The sequence below is a fragment of the Danio rerio genome, chromosome 9, assembly GCF_052040795.2.
Source record: "Danio rerio strain M-AB ecotype USA chromosome 9, GRCz13ab, whole genome shotgun sequence".
Classification (NCBI taxonomy): domain Eukaryota; kingdom Metazoa; phylum Chordata; class Actinopteri; order Cypriniformes; family Danionidae; genus Danio; species Danio rerio.
The window spans coordinates 34,056,045-34,076,816 of NC_141029.1; the positions used below are offsets into that span (position 1 = coordinate 34,056,045).

Below are 20,772 nucleotides of genomic sequence, written 5' to 3' on the forward strand. Positions count from 1 at the left end.
TAGACTGTCGCTGGTATAGCTCGGTAACATCCTCTTTCATAAAACTCTGGCGGGATGTATGCTTCTGTGCCTGGAGGAGAGACGTTTAGTTTAATCTCTGTGACAGCACCATGTTGGTTATATATACCAGATGGGTTTCAGGTGTGCTTATTAACCAGCTTTCAAATTGTATATTATGTACATTCATAACTAGTGTTGTCAAAAGTATCGACTTTGGTACCAATTGATACTGACACTCATCACAGTCATATTTGCTGAGCATGTGAACACCAATGGCCAATCAGTGGTGTTTAACAGCGCTCAAATGGACCTTTTTTAAGGTCACAACACTACTTAAAACACCTACAAGTAAAGTGACTGTATGCTGATTCCATCGTGAAATCTCCACACCCGAAGTCGATCAGCTTGACCTCCAGCGTGTCTGGGTTCACAAGCAGGTTTTGCAGCTTTATGTCCCGGTGGAATACCCCACGGTAACAGCAAACATTGGCAGCATAAACGGCTTGCCACAGGATGGTTTGTGCCGTTTTCTCGCTGAGGACGCCTCTGCCGAGTTGAAGGAGTGCCTCCAGATCCATGCTTGGCGTAGGCCGCTCCATGACCATGACGTAATGGTTTGTAAAGACCTGCCAATCGAGGAGCTGAATGATATTCGGACACCTGGACCCACTGCTGGCCATATTTGCCAAGGTTATTTCAAGAGGAAGTGGCTGGTCAAAAGACTAAAAACAAAATAATGTTGGTTTTCAAACAAGGGGTTTAGACCACAGCATGTCGATAATAAATATAAGACATTATAAATTGAACACAGCGACTGAGAAGGGAAAGAACAGAAAGTGTACTTTACTTACAGAGCGGAGACCTTGACTATTTGGTGTCTTCTGGACAAATTTAACAGCCACCTGTTTAAAGGAATAAGCGAACAATTAACATGTGCTTGGAGATCATTTCATTCCAGTCATAAATCCTGAACAGAGGTTTCGTCAATTTGAAGTTGTCAGCAGAAATGTCTAAACAATAAAAGCTCTGATGATGCTCTGTACATAGTGAACTTCATCAAAGGTTTTGAGTCTACAAAAATGAATACCTGCGCCTCCATCGCCGTGTGCGCGTTTTAAAGGCTATTTACGGGTGCACCAGACCTGACGCGGGGACCGGATCTCTGGACTAGGACTAGCTTTAATCTCACCAATTTTCATAATTCAATTGCTATGTCAAATATTTTAAAATATTTAGATGTGTGTTCTGACGGTTGGAACGACGGGAGTGTTAATAGTTAATGACAGAAAGAATTTTCAGTTTGAGTAAACAATCCCTTATGAAAATTGGGATTGTTGGCACATTGGGGCACAAACTCTTTCTGAGGGGGCAATGCCTCCCTTTGCCCCCCCCCGTAGCGCCGGGCCTGACTTCCTGCCTCTCCAGCTACAGTCCTGATCACATCACCACCAGGGGCGATTTTCATACTACTGTTGTAAAGAAACACTTGGACATGTGATTATGACATTTCAGGAACGTCTGGGACTGGGAAGTAAAAAACATAAATTTTTTTCCTGTGTTTGTAATTTTCCCTCTCTGTTATTTTAATGATGTATTTTTAGTTTGTTAATCAGATTTGTCACATCACACTATTTTTTGTTTATTTTATTCGTTTTGTGGCTTTGCCATTCAATTTTAAATACAAATCTGTAAACTACAGTTCAAACATTGATATGATCCTGGAGTCAGTTTTTATTATAAAAAGTTTATTTCATATTCATTTAATGTTGAAGATATGCACAGCTTTTTAAATAAACTTGAAATATTGCATCCTAATTTCCTCTATACACAGTATATATGTGTATAAATGAGCCTTACCACAGTCAATAAGACGAGCTCTGTACAACAATATCTTTTGGTCTAGATTATAGACTTTTATGTTTTCAAATACATTTTTTACTATTTAGTTTCTGTTTCCCTTTCTGTTTATTTGTTGGAGAGCACATTGGTCAATGAAAGTGGTTAATATTTTGTGATAGCCTAAAAGTAAACCATTAAATAAAATGTAAATAAATAAAATTGCCATAGTCAAATAAACCAATATGTTTTAGGGCACGCATATTTACATATTTTTTATTTGGCATGGTTGTTTTAAGTTTCTTAAAGCTATTTTAATAATAATAAATAAAAACCTTCACTCAGAATGAATGATTAGCACTTCCCTGACCTAATAAGCTAATAGCTAATCAAAATAAACTGTTGTATATTTAGCTTTTTTAATCTTATTAATGCTGGTTGTCGTTGTATCTGATACTGGTTTATATTTTTGATTTTTATTTTTTTTTGGAATGTATTTTGGTTTATTGTATTGCTTATAGCATTATTATGATTAATAATTTTAATAATACTATAAAAATATTAAATCACCCAGTCAGTGCAGGAAAATTGTGAAAATTTAAGTATACAAAGCATCAAAAGAACAATGTCATTGCTAAAGTCCCGGTTGGTCTGATATAGGCCTAGTTAATTATGAAGTAAATATAGAAACGAGAACATTAGTTCAGTGTTTTTTTTTTAATGAAACGCAAACCATCCCAAAAGCAAACAAAAATCAATGGTAATATTCACTAACATGACCAGATTTCTGAAACCTGTGACGATTTTCAGTGGTCAACATTCGTCCTATAAAAAATGCCCATTTATGCTTATTTTTTATTTTTTATTAATATAAGACCAGCATTTTATTGAATAATCATAGTTTAGATATTTAGCTTCTGCATTTAATAAAAACTCAATTATAAAAGCACAGAGTTCGTGCTGATTTCATTAATTCACTGCTGATATTAAATATTGTTTACATTTAAATGAGGCTCGTCATTCTGTCACTACAGCAACTTGAGTTGATCTTTAATATACACAGCTGGTTCTGACCCGATCGTCTCGCAACAAACTCTCGACAACTTTTGAAAAGTTTGATCAGTTTCTCTACTTTGGAAAGTTGTTCTTGGGTCATCTTGATGGAGCAGCGTCGCTCAAGAAGAACCAGGGCTCTCCCCGCACACACGAGTCACTTCTGGCTACAGGGCGTCTCTACCGTTGAGCAGCTCGCAGCGGCGGTCAGGTCAGATCACACCTACAGCTGCATCTCTGACCCAGCGCTGAAGAAGCGACACCTGATGAACGCGGCGGCCCTCCCTGTCCTCCGTCCCGCAGCAGCAGCAGCAGCAGCATCAGTGTCTTCCTCAGTGAACGAGTGTCAGCAGGAGCAGCAGCTCTCCATCCACGGCAGAAGCGTGCAGGACTATCAGCACATCTTTCGCTCCGTCGTGGAGACCGGCTGCAGCCGCTACCGCTTCAAGCGAGGCCTGGGGATCAAGCAACGGTTGTGGGAGAAGCTCCACCGGCCTACGCTGCTGGAGACCGAGCTGCCTGATGGACGAGTCTTGATCACGGAGAGCAGGTCCAGCGGAAGCAGCAGCGCTCCTCAAATCCACGTGGACATCAGTGGAGAGCCACTACCCGAGGAGGAACCCTGAAGAAAGAAGCCCAGACACTGAGCCATCATAGTGTCCCATGAAAGATCAAGGGCACGTATGTACATACTGTATATAGTTATAGAGTAAGTCTTTACATTAAGTTTTCTTTTCATTCAAAGTTTTTATCACTCTGCTGAATGTTTTGATGGTTGCTGATGTGGCTCTTGGGTTCTGGCTGTCAGGTTGTTTTGGAAAGTTTTCTGTGTTTTTGACATGCGCTTTGCAGGGTTTTCTGAGCGGTCTCTTAGTGTTGCTGGTCAGTTGCTGGACTCCTCTGAGTGTTGGTCGGTCAGTGATAGGTTAGTATAGGGTAGGTTAGGTTAGGGTCCCTCACATGGTTTGCAGCTTGACGTGCTGTGAGGGCTTCTGTGCATCAGTGATACTGAGAGCTTCACCACTGGTACTTCACAAGTACTGGCAGGGTCACCCATAGTGGACAGGTCTCAGCTGAGATGCCAGACCAAGACAAACCACCTGATTGTGGACACCTGATTGTGGCCTGATGTTGCAGGGAATAGATCACAGTCTTAGCACAATTGCCTGCATGGGAGAACTTCAAAAAGGTTTTGTATGTGTAAGGAACAAATGCACCAGTGGGACCATGTTAATAACTTAGAGGAATAAATTACCTAAAAGATTTTCTCGGTCCGGCTTATTTTAATAATAATAATAATAATTCCTTACATTTATATAGCGCTATTCTGGGCACTCAAAGCGCTTTACACAATGGGGGGGATGTCCTCATCCACCACCAGTGTGCAGCATCCACCTGGATGACGCGACGGCAGCCATTTTGCACCAGACCGCACACCAGCTGATTGGTGGAGAGGAGACAGTGATGAAGCCAATTGAATATGGAGATGGTTAGGAGGCCATGATTGACAGAGGCCAGTGGGCAGATTTGGCCAGGATGCCGGGCTTGAACCCCTACTCTTTTCGAAGGACATCCTGGAATTTTTAACGACCACAGAGAGTCGGGACCTCGGTTTAACGTCTCATCCGAAAGATGAAATTTTAGCTCCTATCCTACGTTAACACACTTAAACCGACTAATTAAAGCGTTATTAGGCTTACCAGAGCGTTATTAGGGTTTAAGGTGTCCACTCTAGACAGGTGTAGGCTTACATAGGTGGTCCTCTTGGACTGGGTTTGTTTGGACACCTCATGCCCTAAAGGGTTGTTGTTGCTAGATTGGATATGGCTGAAAGTTAACAAGAATTATTTGTATTATTTATTAAATTTCCCATTTATTGTATTTTATTAACATCTACACCCACCTCAACCCTAAACCCAACCGTCACAGCACTGTAGTTGTACCGAGTATTATTTATGCTATCTATTAAATTACCCAATACATTGCATTTTGTAATGCCTACCCCCACCCCAATCCTAACCATCACAGTAGTTAAAATATTAATTGTTGTTAAATTTGGAAGAAATCGGCACTAGGGGGCGCTTTAATACCTCATATGATGTTCAATGTATAAATAAAATAATTAATACATAATTTTTATTATATATTAGATGTCCTCTTTCAAACAACACTACATCCGAACTGCTTTAATTATTTGTCATTAAAAAAAATTCTGTGCTGTACAAATCTCTAACAATCACAGATATTGCTTATTATTAATTAAAGATTGCTAAATATTAATTGACATTTATTTTTGTTTAAATGTCTGAAAGTGTTTTAAACATGAACCCCAATGTGAAGTAAACCCTGTGAATTGCTGTTTGCAACTTGCATTTAGTTTGGTGTGGTTATGGCTTGTGTTTTCAGAGGTAAATATTACTTCACGCGGGTGGAGGTGAACAATGCTGTTGTCTCATAAATGACAGTAGTCTGTGGTTTAGATCTAGGCTATTGAAAAAGTCACAGAAACCAAAGCCACGTTTCATTCATAGCAGAACAGCACAGCTTTATTTAAAATTGACAGAGGTGTTAACGAGATCAGATCTTATTCCACAAAAAAGGTGGACCTGAAGACACATGACAAATGACTTCTAGCTGTGTGACACCTTATCATGATACCTAATTCATTCCCTAAATGACCATATAAATGTATTGGTAACCCATTAAATTACTGACTAAAATCAATCTGAAATAAAATTCTTTTTAATACACATCAACAAACAGCATTCATAAAACAAAACTGAAACGACTCCTCTGTTTACTAGCACGCTCCGCAAGTTATTCTCACAGCTTATTGCCCGTATACCTCGGGATCGTCTCAAAACCGCTACTTTTAAGATGGTCAGCCGACCTCAATCAAGCCCAAAACAAAGAACACGGAAAAAACGGAGTAGGCACTTCTGTTTTTTTCCACTTTTTCAGGGGCTTTGTGGGCAAAAATCTGCATTCCCACAATATTTGCCATCCCAGTGCTCAATCATTCACTTTGTTGATTAGTGGGTGCTTGAATATTTTTTGTTGCTTTTTAATAACACATATTGAGACTGGTGTTGTGTGACTTCCGCATCCAGACAACTAAATGTGTAATGATATTTTGCAATTAATCGTGAAGCAAAATGATTTTGGATCAGTCTGATTGGTGCAAATATATGTAATAATTTGTTGACTCTCAAACAGTAGTTTACACAAAGCTAAAAGAAGATTAAGAAGGCATCGTAGAGCTCGCTGTTGTTTTGTGAACATCAACACTGAACTTTGAGGTCAATGCTGTGGGGAGAAGTAAATGGGATAGGGAAGACAACATTGACTTTCTTCAATACTTTTTGGGTCATAGATGAATGACGAGCTGCGCAAAGGGAGACCAGTTCAAACAAAGGTAATAAATAAAGCTGAAATAAAACATATGAAGTTCTGCTTCGGTGTTCCTTTGTGTTAGAAATTTAGTAGATGTGGCTCATAGATGAATAACTGAAGGGTTAGTTTAAGTTTAAGGTGCTGACTTTCTTCCAGTGTTAGAGTTGAGATTAAATGGGAGAGCCCAGACCATATGGATACTCAGTGTAGATTTCGCTTGAAGACTTCTGAATGTTAAAAGGGGCATTACGGACCCTTCCAGGGGCTGAGAATGGGAAGGTTTGTTGGTTAATAATAACTCTTCAGTCCATTCTGTGTTCCTTTATCTCTTTTCCAATCCTTTATCTCTACATGGTGCTTGCATAATGAGGATGAACTGAGGTGGAAATTCTTGTTGACTTGAAAGTAATACAGAATCCATATTTACTGCCAGACATGACAGAATCCATCGTCCGTTCGCTTTCAGCCCCGTCCACCAGAAGTCTTCCTTGAAAAATCTCTTTGTGGCATGAGTGAGGCGTTTTCCTCGAGCTCTTCCTGGTATTCCTTTCTCTTTCTTTCTCTTTCCTTATCCGTCTTGGGAGGTGAAAGGGTGAAGGGTGGGATTTTAGGGAGGAGAAGGTGTCGTGGTCTCCCATGATGGAGTGTTGACAGGCCTTTAGTTCCCACAGCAGCTTCGAGTGGACTGTGCGTCTGGGTCCTGCAGGTTCACGCCCCTGTGTCGCGCAGCATGCGTAGGGTTTTGGGTGTCTGTTTTTGGCATTTTTTTGCTATTGAGAAATAAACAAGAGTTGAAAAGTCAAGAGGCTGAGTTACATTCATTTATGCCATGAAAATGAAAGTCATCTCTCTGGCTGTCTTTAATAATTCAGTTTATTTTATCTAAAATGGACTGGAAATTTGCTTTCAAGCTTTGCCGCCACTAAGTAACAACCGAAAGGAATAAAAAAGCACCTGTCCTACATTTGTTTGTTACTTTCTGATAGTTTTACTTTTAATTCAGAAGAAACATTTAACACTACTTTCATTTCATTGCAGTTATAAAGGGTTATGTTACAAGCATAATAAAAATATTAGCTGCCCCAAAATGTGTGTGTCATTTCAGCTTAAAACACCCCACTCATCATTTAATTATTTGTGCTGGGGATGTCCAGGAAGCAAACAAAAACCTTTGCAAATGAGAATCTTTCCAGATCAGAAAAGTAAATATTACAGCTTGTGCCCAAACAACGGCAACCTCCCGCTCTCCGTCATGAAGCAAATACAGAAGTAACTGAAAATGCAGTTCAATGAAATTCTGGCAGTCCTGGCTCCATATGGAGCAAATTTCTATTGAGCCCACTGTTAAAATGGCCAACTTTACAGCAGAAAAGAAGGTGTTTACAGCCTGGTACAAAGAACGATTTTGGTTCATAAAGGTGGTCCCGCTCCCCATCTCCACCAGAGACGCGCGGCGACCAGAAGAGACCACGTCGCTGAGAGATCTTCATCCAAGAGACCTGGAGCCAACGTGTAAATATTGTACATAGTTTCTTAGTAAAAGATAATAAAGATTATAGCTGCATGAACTGTGTGGACTGGTTAACCTTCACTCCAGCAGTGCAACACACACTAATTAATTCATTAACACAATATTATGAAGTTTTGATTTAATTTAGGAAAAGAAAACCTCTTCTGTGCTAAAATCGGATGTTTTTTCAGCGTTCTTACTTCAGTCTTTAATGTCAGGTGATCCTTCAAATGTCAGTGTAAAGTGTTGAGTATACTATAAGTGCTCAGTCGTGTTTTTCATAGTTACCAGTGCTGATGGAGTTTTTTTTTAAAGCATCATATTCTGCTGGAAACGTTTCATTTTAATGGTAATGTCCCATAAGCTGAGGTCTTGTGAGTGACTTCCCAAGTTGGTCAAAGTCTACACCGGTGACATGCTCATCTACTCCCAGAACCTGCTACTCTCTACCTACACGTTGTCAGGTGATGTTTCAAAACCTCAACACTCGCATACAGAACAGCCTCAGCGTCTGCACCTCTTACCGGCACTAGCTGCAAGTCTACACCCCCTCTGTCCAGAAGTGAGCACAGCCTCGTGGTACCATCCCAGCAAGCATTTTTTTTGGGGCGTTTAAAGGTACCAACTGACGATCAAAAGTAAAAATGACTAGTTTTATCTCATCCCAGCAGGGAAACCACCAACAATAAAGAATGAGTTACTATCTGGTGTCATGGCTTTGCAATTAAAACAAGTTTAGCTATAATGGAGGTCGTTGGGGGCAAAAACAGCCACTTGAACAATACATAAGGGTTAAAAGTCTAACAGACGGCTTGGTTAAAACGAGGCTAAAATCTAGGCTGTCAGTGAGTGTGCACCCCTAACCCCGCCTCTCACAGAGACCTCACTAGCTCCATTGAGTGCATTGTGTCTCAGGTTGCATGCAAGTCTGCAGCCAGATACTACTGGAAGCTAGTCATCAAATACACAAGAACGAATGACTACACGTGTCAATCTGTCTATTGATCCATCTAATCTGTCTAGTCAGTCTTTTATTATCTTTTATATGCGAAAATATTCATTCATAAAAATATGTATATATGAACACTGGGTCAAATAGGGTCCACGTGTTTTAAATCTAATAACAAAAATAACCCAATGTTGGTTTTGTCCATATTTAAATGAATGTGTGTAAATGCACGCTTTGATCAAACCTTTTATTCCCCTTGATGATATGGTGCTTTTTTTCCTAGACGTCCTCCAAAGTTTCGATGTTTGGCCGTGTCTGCCATATCTGTTTTGTTTAAAGAAATAAAAAGAAAAAAAAGAATGCATCGGTTCCTGCATGTAGAATTCAGAAATCTCATGGCATTGAAAGAAAACTAGCAGCAGTTTAGTGCCGAGGTCAAAGGTCAGATGAGCAGGCATCACACCTGATCCAAACCTGGGAAACCTCTAATTTGGGAGAAAAAAAAACTCTTCCGTGTTAAAATTTGATGTTCCTCCAGCGTTCTTACTTCAGTCTTTAACGTCAGGTGATCCTTCGAATGTCAGTGTAAAGTGTTGAGTATACTATTAGTGTTCAGTCGTGTTTTTCATAGTTACCAGTGCTGATGGAGTTTTTTTAGAGCGTCATATTCTGCTGGAAACGTTTCATTTGAATGGTAATATGCCATAAGCTGAGGTGTATGAGTAACTTCACAAGTTGACCATAGTCTAGACCGATGACATGCTCATCTTCTCCCAGAACCTGGGAGAACGAAATGTTGCAGCTCGTCCGGTCTTCAATGATGAGCCCAAAAGAGGCCACTTCACAGAGCCGGCCCAAGGCTTAAGAGAACTGAGAGGCAGGACAAGATGGCGGGCTGGACTTGGTTAACTTTAGATTTTACACAAATCTCATTATTTTGCTTTTCACCTAAAATAGTAATTAAAACATCCAAGATGTGTTTTGCCTCATCAAAATGTGGAATTTGATCAGCAAACTACTCGTTCTAAGACAACTATGCCTTCGGCTAAATGACTTGGCTTCAAGTACGATGCCAGACGATTCAGAAATAAAAGGTACTGACTGCACAAACAGATAAACGACATGATGCATCTCATTTCACCACAACTAAAGGCAGCGACAAAAAAAAAGTCAAGCTCTCACTGACTTACTGTCTCATATGGTGTCGAAGGTCCACTGATCGTTCTTGAAGAAGGGGTGACATTTTATTTCATCCACTCCAGTCCGGCCAAGCCTCACCTCCCTGAACATAGCACAACACTGGTCAGCAAAACAAACAGAGAAGCGCTAATCCGTTAAATGACCATAAACCAAGAACATCCAACAGCACAGCATGGAGGAGTGGAGCAGTCAGAGAGACATCCAAAAATAAGGACCGTTCACTCCCCCTTCCTTTTACTTCATCTGCATTGAGGCGGTGCAGCAGTTTGGACTACCACGTGTGGGACATTCCAACAGCCTGAATGCAAAGGGAGGAGTGTGTGTGTGTGTGTGTGTGTTTACATGAAAACATTGAGAGAAATCATTAAGCCCCTCTCTGTATGTTTGATCAGAAATGCTTGTATGTGGGCATGTGAGAGAGGAGAAAGAGGGAAGGAGAAAAGAGGAATTCAGATGGAAGTTGTCAGGCTGGAGGGTGAACGTCCATGAAGCTGATATAGTAAAAGCAGTAGGAGATGAAATGTATGTTTTATTAGGGACTTTATTTATAAAGAGCTTTTAAAGGCATAACATAAATAAAGATCATCTTGTATGTTGTCTTTACATTTTATCTAATTTAATTCAATTAAAATGTTGATATGTCTTAGTAAGTTTTTTGGCGATTTGGTGCTTAAGAAATATTTCTTGTGATTATTATTATTATTTTTACTATTCAGAATTATATGTATATTTTTAGAATTTTTCTAAAACCATTAATGAAAAAAAAAATCTTATTGACCCTAAACCTTTAAAAAAAATAGGGAACATTTCATAAACACTGATAAAACTTTTTTTTTTCACTGATAAAACTATTTATTTATATTTTAGGTATGTGTAGTAATCAGGCTTAGATTATATTAACATTGTTGTATTTTGTCAAATATACACATAATTTACTAATTCAATCAATCAGAACACTACAAAGTGTCAACAACAACACTGGGTTGTGCAAAACTGTGTGTCAATTATACAGGGCTGCAAAATTATGAGAAAAAAAAATCTTTGAATATCTTGAACGGTTTAATAAAGATTATTCATTTTTTTATAGCCAACATTTGTGTTTGGGGAAATGGATCATCATATTCTGGCTACAGAGACAAAATATGTTTTTCCATCACATTAGCTGAGAATAAACTAAGCAAAAACTGCTACTTTTTCTCACTGAAGCTGCTAAATTAATCTCCTTTTTTTCTGTGCCTGGTAATTTATGGCAAGAAAACTTTACTGTTTTCAGTAATAACAAATCTTAGGTACTCTGTGTTTACATTATATATGTTATAAACTACAGAAGAAATCTGATCAAAATGTGTAAAAAATTGTCAAGAAAATTTACTTTTTTTTTTTTTACAGTGAAGCTAATTTCAAATAGAAAAAATAATAAATTAATTTCACTACCAGCCGACCTCTAAAAACAAACAAGTAAGGTTTTATTAAGCTAGTGTGTCTAGTAAAAGCAGTAGGACATTAAAGTTTTATGAAAGACTTATTGTATGAAGAGCTTTTAAAAGCATCAAATTAATATAGACTTGTATGTTCTCCTTTAATTAAATTAAAAAATATATGATTTGGTGTTTATGAAATATTCCCTGAGATTGTCATTTTGGAAAAAAGTACATCGATAGGGAAAAATAGGGAAAATTTCATATGATAACAACGATAACAAATCTAAGCTACCCTGTGATTATATTAAATACGTTATAAACAGGGCTTGACATTAACACATTAACAAATGCGGGTAGATTTCAGCTGTGGCGGGTTAGACAGCCACTCCCACTAGCCACTTTGAGAATACATGAGAATATTGTTTTTAAGTGTCAACTGTGTATAAAAAGTGTATGTATAGCTATATTTTGTTTGCTTTACACATTATTTAAAATTAATAATTAGTAATATTAATTACTAATAACTAGTAATTAGTAATAATTAAAAAAGTAATAATTAGTTCGGTGCAGCCAGAGAAAAACTTTGCAAATCCTTAGTGTCGAGCCCTGGAAACTCATGTGAAATAAACTATTTATAAAAAAAAAACTAAATTAATTGCATAGTGACACTATAAAAATCACATCCCCTGTACTCATGCTCATTGAGCAAGGTCATAAACAACACACAAAAATATTAAATGAACAAGGAGGCATGTGGACACAAAGTATAAATTAAGTAAAGTTAGCATGTCAAATTCAAATTTATCAATATAAAATATATTTTTCCAACATTAAAATTGTGGCTAGTGAAAATGGCGAGTGGCTAGTAATGTTGGAAAACTCCTAGCCACTGTGGCTGGTGATCAAAAAAGGTAATGTCAAACCCAGGTTATAAACTCCAAACTACAAAAGAAATCTCATCATGTGTGTAATAAATTGTCCTGAAAATTAGCTCTTTTTTACAGTAAAGTTAAATTCAAATTAATAAAAAAATTAATGTTACCAGCCAACCTCTAAAAACAAACAAGTAAGGGGATATTAAGCGAGTAAGAGTCTGAATTTTACAAGAAAAAAAAAAAACTCAAATCAAACTTTCATTTTCTCAGTCTCACTTGCTACTCAGAAAGGCACAGATGAGGTCTTTGCCATCCTTTGACATTTCAATATCATCTGGGAAAGTTAAGATGTTTTTGTGATCCATGATCTTTCCATATGTGCCCACCAGAGACTCGGAATGAAATGGAGTGTCGCCTGCCCAGATCGACAGAAGAAAACATTTGATTATGAGAACACTGAAATAAAATTTCAAGAGATGCATATGAAGCTGACACTTCTCACCCACTAGAAGCTCATAAATGAAAACACCAACAGGCCACCAGTCACACTCACGACCGTAATAACCAGTCCCTCCTTGAGACATTAAAACCTCTGGAGAAATGTAATCAGGTGTCCCAACAGCAGTGTTCACAGCGTACCATACCAGTCTAAACACACATGTAGACACATGGATATAAACATTACTGGCTGAGTTAATGTAGCTGAAATACAAGTATGTTTAAAATTTAAATTATTTACACAATTTATATTCATTCAATTTAAGGACTGCATTGTATAATCTAGCCACAAGATGGCAGCACTAACATCTGTCATAACCGAATGGAGGCTTTCTGTAACGTACGTTAATGATGCTGCAATGTGTGAGGTGATAATTGTAAATCTCTACACTACAAAATCTTAAAGAAACTCTCTCATTCTCGGTCATGTATAGTACATCTAAACACACCAACTACTAGTGTATGATATTTATCGTTTTCAATAAAATTGTAATTGTATTGTGGGCTGGCATTACAGAGAGCTTCATTCAATTGAGAAAAACAAACAAAATCACGTCCAAAAGCATTTAAAACTATTGGAAAGCAGTCCCAATGACAAATAGGTGGGTTAAAATATCCCTTTATGGGGTTTTGTTTATAAAATGTGTAAGGTTTTGTGAAATAATACAAGCAAGTTAACACAAGCAGGCTTTCCTGAACATCCATTAAAACACAATAATGCGAGTTCTGTTCAACAGATCAACAGAAAATACCAAACAAAGCTGAAGCAGAAAATGTGCATCTTAGGAGAAGAGTTTGTGTGTGTGTGTGTGTGTGTGTGTGTGTGTGTGTGTGTGTGTGTGTGTGTGTGTGTGTGTGTGTGTGTGTTTTGAACTTCAATCTGTTTTAAATAAATCATCAACAAAGACAGTCACTAATTGCTTCGTTTCTAAATGAATCAGCCATTTTGAATAAATTGTTTGAATAAATGTTCATTGAATCACTTATAAAAACAGAATAAATTCTAAACTCCACACTTCTCTAATATTAAGTTTGTGAAAAACAGCATGTGACCTTTTACATCCGAATTAGTAGTAGAAATTAGGATGCAGGGGCAACACTGTGGCTCAGTGGTTAGCACTGTCGCCAGGAACAAGGTAGCTGGTTCGAGCCCCGGCTGGGCCAGTTGGAATTTCTCTGTGGAGTTTGCTTGTTCCCCCCATGTCCAAAGACATGCATTACAGGTGAATTGAATAAACCAAATTGGCCATAGTGTATGTTTGAAGGAGTGTGTATAGGTGTTTCCCAGTACTGGGTTGCAGCTGGAAGGGCATCCGCTGTGTAAAACATATGCTGGCTAAGTTGGCAGTTCATTCCGCTGTGGCGACCCCTGATGAATAAAGGGACTAAGCTAAAGGAAAATGATTGAATGAATCAGGAGGCAAAAAGTACCAGAATTATCAATTACTGAAGTGTGGAATTAATTCATTTACTATCCTATGAGGCGTGATGACGAAAGGTTAACATGACAGTGACAACAACGTCAATGCAGTAGCCTGAATTTCATTCTCACTTCCACTATTCCATTTTATTACTGTCAAGACACAACTTAGAATTCAAACGAAGTACCGATTTAGATAGTAGCCTAGTATTTTTGAAAAGGAGAAAGAGACTTGCTGTCACCTGCAGTAGTGGTGTCACCTAGTGGTCATATCTATTAATCCATGTCAGGCCTAAACTAGCCAAGGTATCAGCACAAAAGCACACTAAGCAAAATATTGTTCAATGAGATTATCAAAAAAAGGAGAGAAACATTTTTGTTAGTATCACACCCCCTTAAAAGACACTTCAAATGCACTTACCACACACCGAGTCCATCTTCATGCATGTGCCAAAGTCTGCAAGTTTGAGGTGTCCATTGCGGTCCAGCAGCATGTTGTCTGGTTTGATGTCTCTGTGGATGAAGCCCAGAGAATGGATGGCGTCAAGTGTCAGCACCACTTCTGCCGTATAGAATTGAGCCCATTCCTGGTCAGATTCACCAGATCTCCACCTGGCATGAACTCCATCCCCAAATAAAGGTACTTTTCATGTTGGAAAGCACAGCACAGCTATGTGGACAGAGAGATAGAGTGGTGAACAGAGAAGTCACAATATATTTCAGTAATCAATAGCAGTGAAATTTAACAATACTTCATTTCAATTGCAGCAACCCAGCTAAATTAAATAATAAGTAATGTGATATTAAACACAGACTTTATTTAATCGTTTAAATATTTATTTCATAATTTAAATACTGTTATTAAAGAACTTTTAATGCGATCAATTACAGAATGTAAATAATAAAGTTAAAATATTAAAAAATTATAAATGGAATATTAAATGACATTTTAAGTATGAACATATACATACACAAAAACAGTTGTGTCAAGCAATTAATCATAATTAATCAAACCCAAAATTAAAATTTGCATCTTCATAACATGTACATCATTTTTATATTTATTTATTTATAATTTGATGTAGATATAAATATTTCATATGAAGAAATAAATGAATAGTTTCTCAAATATATACACTCCACGAAAATATATTATTTAAATACAAACTTAATTTTCATGTGATTAAGCATTTGACAGCACTAATAAAAATACAGCTAGCAACAAGTTATTTAAATGATGTTATACTTAAAATCAAGTTTAACTTTCTTTATTTTGGTTAGTTAACATCAACATTACAGCAGCAGAAATATTAGGCTTCAAGGTCTAATGAACAGGTCTGTAGTTTTTGTCGTCCTTATTTACATGAGTACATAACTAACTGACTACAATATGGGCTGGTGCATCCTGTGAAATTCAAGTGTTCAAAAACAGCCAGTCAAGACTATTTTCTCAGTCAGGTTTACATTTGACTATTTATACTATTTTATGCTATTTAAGTGAATTACTAGTAGTTTTAGTAATTTAACATTATTATTTTTAATCTTTTACCGGCCCATGCCTAATCCCAAACCAGGGTTTTTTTAAAAGTACAAATTATTGTATCAAGGCTGCGTTTAATGGGTAATACTGAATATATTATGCCAAATTAAATGTCAAAGTAGAATTTCACATTAAGCTCTATTTTAGGATCACAGTGGAACCCCAAAAATAAATTAATTTTGTTCAAAAATAGGTCATGGGTTTCAAATAATTAAATTTTTCAACAGGGTGTGTCTTAACAGTAAATGACATTGACCAGAGTTTAGTGCCCTCTGCTGACCAAAATCAGACATTCTTTAAATTAATTTTCATTTACAACGTTAATACTTTGTCACCATCCTCCAAACTTGATTTGATCACTTATTTCACATTTAATTACTTAAACTAGCATTTTATAATACTATAGCTTATACAATACCCATAATGAGTACAACCTGAATATTTCTCAGAAAATATCTTGCTTTTAAATGATTTAGTTTCCTATAGAATGCAATATTTGTGGAAATCTGGCTTACTCCAATGATGCAGCGGTCAGTACAACATGCTAATTGAAACTATTCTAACAAAATGATTTTGCTGAATTTGTTGTAAACATACACAATAGATAGCAGTACAGCCTAAATTACATATTTTCAAAAGATTATCATTCTGCCTACCTGCAGCGCACGAGGTTTCTCGGTTGATCCGCGGTAAATCCACTTAAGCACTATACCTATTCCATTTATAACACTGCAAACTTGACTTCGCAGGCCGATCATCTTTAAACCCAAAAGGCATTTATTATGTGTTATACCTTGACTGCTGCTGCATAATGGAACGTTTCTCTACACAACTGTAAAAGTGCGCTTTTTAGCTAAATGAAAGCAAACTTTCAAAGGGTTCTGCGTTTTGTCAATTTTAGCTTAATCGCAATAATATTAATAATAATATTAATAAATACATTTAAAATATTATTTATAGTGTAGCCTACTGTGGGACTGTGCAGTAAACTATTTATTTTTATTAAAACATTTTTATTAGGCTACATCTTCCCGAATAACTAATAAATGACTGGCAGTTGCGTCTCTGCTAAAATTAATTTAACAGCAAATTTCTTATGTGTTTTTTTCCCTTTTAGAGCTCAAGAGAGTTGTGTTTAAATAATTAGTTAACCAAAACATGTAATGAATTAAGCTGCTCCTATCATGTCACCCATTTTCTCCCTTGTGAGTTGAGTGCGCCTCCATCGCCGTGTGCGCGTTTTAAAGGCTATTTACGGGCGCACCAGACCTGACGCGGGGACCGGATCTCTGGACTATAGGACTAGCTTTAATCTCACCAATTTTCATAATTCAATTGCTATGTCATATATTTTAAAATATTTAGATGTGTGTTCTGACGGTTGGAACGACGGGAGTGTTAATAGTTAATGACAGAAAGAATTTTCAGTTTGAGTAAACAATCCCTTATGAAAATTGGGATTGTTGGCACATTGGGGCTCAAACTCTTTCTGAGGGGGCAATGCCTCCCTTTGCCCCCCCGTAGCGCCGGGCCTGACTTCCTGCCTCTCCAGCTACAGTCCTGATCACATCACCACCAGGGGCGATTTTCATACTACTGTTGTAAAGAAACACTTGGACATGTGATTATGACATTTCAGGAACGTCTGGGACTGGGAAGTAAAAAACATAAATTTTTTTTCCTGTGTTTGTAATTTTCCCTCTCTGTTATTTTAATGATATATTTTTAGTTTGTTAATCAGATTTGTCACATCACACTATTTTTTGTTTATTTTATTCGTTTTGTGGCTTTGCCATTCAATTTTAAATACAAATCTGTAAACTACAGTTCAAACATTGATATGATCCTGGAGTCAGTTTTTATTATAAAAAGTTTATTTCATATTCATTTAATGTTGAAGATATGCACAGCTTTTTAAATAAACTTGAAATATTGCATCCTATTTTCCTCTATACACAGTATATATGTGTATAAATGAGCCTTACCACAGTCAATAAGACGAGCTCTGTACAACAATATCTTTTGGTCTAGATTAAAGACTTTTATGTTTTCAAATACTTTTTTTACTATTTAGTTTCTGTTTCCCTTTCTGTTTATTTGTTGGAGAGCACATTGGTCAATGAAAGTGGTTAATATTTTGTGATAGCCTAAAAGTAAACCATTAAATAAAATGTAAATAAATAAAATTGCCATAGTCAAATAAACCAATATGTTTTAGGGCACGCATATTTACATTTTTTTATTTGGCATGGTTGTTTTAAGTTTCTTAAAGCTATTTTAATAATAATAAATAAAAACCTTCACTCAGAATGAATGATTAGCACTTCCCTGACCTAATAAGCTAATAGCTAATCAAAATAAACTGTTGTATATTTAGCTTTTTTAATCTTATTAATGCTAGTTGTCGTTGTATCTGATACTGGTTTATATTTTTGATTTAGATTTTTTTGGAATGTATTTTGGTTTATTGTATTGCTTATAGCATTATTATGATTAATAATTTTAATAATACTATAAAAATATTAAATCACCCAGTCAGTGCAGGAAAATTGTGAAAATTTAAGTATACAAAGCATCAAAAGAACAATGTCATTGCTAAAGTCCCGGTTGGTCTGATATAGGCCTAGTTAATTATGAAATATAGAAACGAGAATATTAGTTCAGTGTTTTTTTTTTTTTAATGAAACGCAAACCATCCCAAAAGCAAACAAAAATCAATGGTAATATTCACTAACATGAACAGATTTCTGAAACCTGTGACGATTTTCAGTGGTCAACATTTGTCCTATAAAAAACGCCCATTTATGCTTATTTTTTAATTTTTTTATTAATATAAGACCAGCATTTTATTGAATAATCATAATTTAGATATTTAGCTACTGCATTTAATAAAAACTCAATTATAAAAGCACAGAGTTCGTGCTGATTTCATTAATTCACTGCTGATATTAAATATTGTTTACATTTAAATGAGGCTCGTCATTCTGTCACTACAGCAACTTGAGTTGATCTTTAATATACACAGCTGGTTCTGACCCGATCGTCTCGCAACAAACTCTCGACAACTTTTGAAAAGTTTGATCAGTTTCTCTACTTTGGAAAGTTGTTCTTGGGTCATCTTGATGGAGCAGCGTCGCTCAAGAAGAACCAGGGCTCTCCCCGCACACACGAGTCACTTCTGGCTACAGGGCGTCTCTACCGTTGAGCAGCTCGCAGCGGCGGTCAGGTCAGATCACACCTACAGCTGCATCTCTGACCCAGCGCTGAAGAAGCGACACCTGATGAACGCGGCGGCCCTCCCTGTCCTCCGTCCCGCAGCAGCAGCAGCAGCAGCATCAGTGTCTTCCTCAGTGAACGAGTGTCAGCAGGAGCAGCAGCTCTCCATCCACGGCAGAAGCGTGCAGGACTATCAGCACATCTTTCGCTCCGTCGTGGAGACCGGCTGCAGCCGCTACCGCTTCAAGCGAGGCCTGGGGATCAAGCAACGGCTGTGGGAGAAGCTCCACCGGCCTACGCTGCTGGAGACCGAGCTGCCTGATGGACGAGTCTTGATCACGGAGAGCAGGTCCAGCGGAAGCAGCAGCGCTCCTCAAATCCACGTGGACATCAGTGGAGAGCCACTACCCGAGGAGGAACCCCGAAGAAAGAAGCCCAGACACTGAGCCATCATAGTGTCCCATGAAAGATCAAGGGCACGTATGTACATACTGTATATAGTTATAGAGTAAGTCTTTACATTAAGTTTTCTTTTCATTCAAAGTTTTTATCACTCTGCTGAATGTTTTGATGGTTGCTGATGTGGCTCTTGGGTTCTGGTTGTCAGGTTGTTTTGGAAAGTTTTCTGTGTTTTTGACATGCGCTTTGCAGGGTTTTCTGAGCGGTCTCTTAGTGTTGCTGGTCAGTTGCTGGACTCCTCTGAGTGTTGGTCGGTCAGTGATAGGTTAGTATAGGGTAGGTTAGGTTAGGGTCCCTCACATGGTTTGCAGCTTGACGTGCTGTGAGGGCTTCTGTGCATCAGTGATACTGAGAGCTTCACCACTGGTACTTCACAAGTACTGGCAGGGTCACCCATAGTGGACAGGTCTCAGCTGAGATGCCAGACCAAGACAAACCACCTGATTGTGGACACCTGATTGTGGCCTGATGTTGCAGGGAATAGATCACAGTCTTAGCACAATTGCCTGCATGGGAGAACTTCAAAAAGGTTTTGTATGTGTAAGGAACAAATGCACCAGTGGGACCATGTTAATAACTTAGAGGAATAAATTACCTAAAAGATTTTCTCGGTCCGGCTTATTTTAATAATAATAATAATATATCCTTACATTTATATAGCGCTATTCTGGGCACTCAAAGCGCTTTACACAATGGCGGGGATGTCCTCATCCACCACCAGTGTGCAGCATCCACCTGGATGACGCGACGGCAGCCATTTTGCACCAGACCGCACACCAGCTGATTGGTGGAGAGGAGACAGTGATGAAGCCAATTGAATATGGAGATGGTTAGGAGGCCATGATTGACAGAGGCCAGTGGGCAGATTTGGCCAGGATGCCGGGCTTGAACCCCTACTCTTTTCGAAGGACATCCTGGAATTTTTAAAGACCACAGAGAGTCGGGACCTCGGTTTAACGTCTCATCCGAAAGATGGAATTTTAGCTCCTATCCTACGTTAACACACTTAAACCGACTAATTAAAGCGTTATTAGGCTTACCAGAGCGTTATTAGGGTTTAAGGTGTCCACTCTAGACAGGTGTAGGCTTACATAGGTGGTCCTCTTGGACTGGGTTTGTTTGGACACCTCATGCCCTAAAGGGTTGTTGTTGCTAGATTGGATATGGCTGAAAGTTTACAAGAATTATTTGTATTATTTATTAAATTTCCCATTTATTGTATTTTATTAACATCTACACCCACCTCAACCCTAAACCCAACCGTCACAGCACTGTAGTTGTACCGAGTATTATTTATGCTATCTATTAAATTACCCAATACATTGCATTTTGTAATGCCTACCCCCACCCCAATCCTAACCATCACAGTAGTTAAAATATTAATTGTTGTTAAATTTGGAAG

The 20,772-nt window shown here is 37.8% G+C and overlaps 1 protein-coding gene across 3 annotated transcripts; it reads right to left on the reverse strand.

Annotated features, from left to right (window-relative positions):
• Positions 1–5,408: 5,408 nt before the first annotated feature.
• On the reverse strand, positions 5,409–19,260 carry LOC101884351 (rho-associated protein kinase 2). Of its 3 annotated transcripts, XR_015499641.1 has the most exons (7): positions 18,790–19,260; positions 14,577–14,825; positions 12,740–12,885; positions 12,514–12,652; positions 9,932–10,023; positions 8,986–9,065; positions 5,409–7,052 (listed from the first exon to the last, which is right to left on the reverse strand). XR_015499641.1 is itself a non-coding variant. In XM_087268101.1 (6 exons), the coding sequence occupies exons 3-5, from the start codon at positions 12,819–12,821 to the stop codon at positions 9,936–9,938; spliced, it is 309 nt and encodes a 102-aa protein (XP_087124227.1). In that variant the 5' UTR covers positions 12,822–12,885; positions 14,577–14,825; positions 18,790–19,260; the 3' UTR covers positions 5,409–7,052; positions 9,932–9,935. The 3 variants fall into 3 exon arrangements, 2 of the variants coding, with proteins under 2 accessions (XP_087124227.1, XP_087124228.1); XM_087268101.1 differs by lacking the exon at positions 8,986–9,065; XM_087268102.1 differs by lacking the exons at positions 8,986–9,065; positions 12,740–12,885.
• Positions 19,261–20,772: the final 1,512 nt, after the last annotated feature.

Coding starts and splice junctions, on each gene's coding strand:
- LOC101884351 (XM_087268101.1), bottom strand. CDS start 12,821: ATGTCTCAAGGAGGGACTGGTTATTACGGTCGTGAGTGTGACTGGTGG. Junction 12,653..12,739: donor CATTTATGAGCTTCTAGTGG/GTGAGAAGTGTC, acceptor CGATCTGGGCAG/GCGACACTCCATTTCATTCC. Junction 10,024..12,513: donor TGTGCCTTTCTGAGTAGCAA/GTGAGACTGAGA, acceptor TGCTATGTTCAG/GGAGGTGAGGCTTGGCCGGA.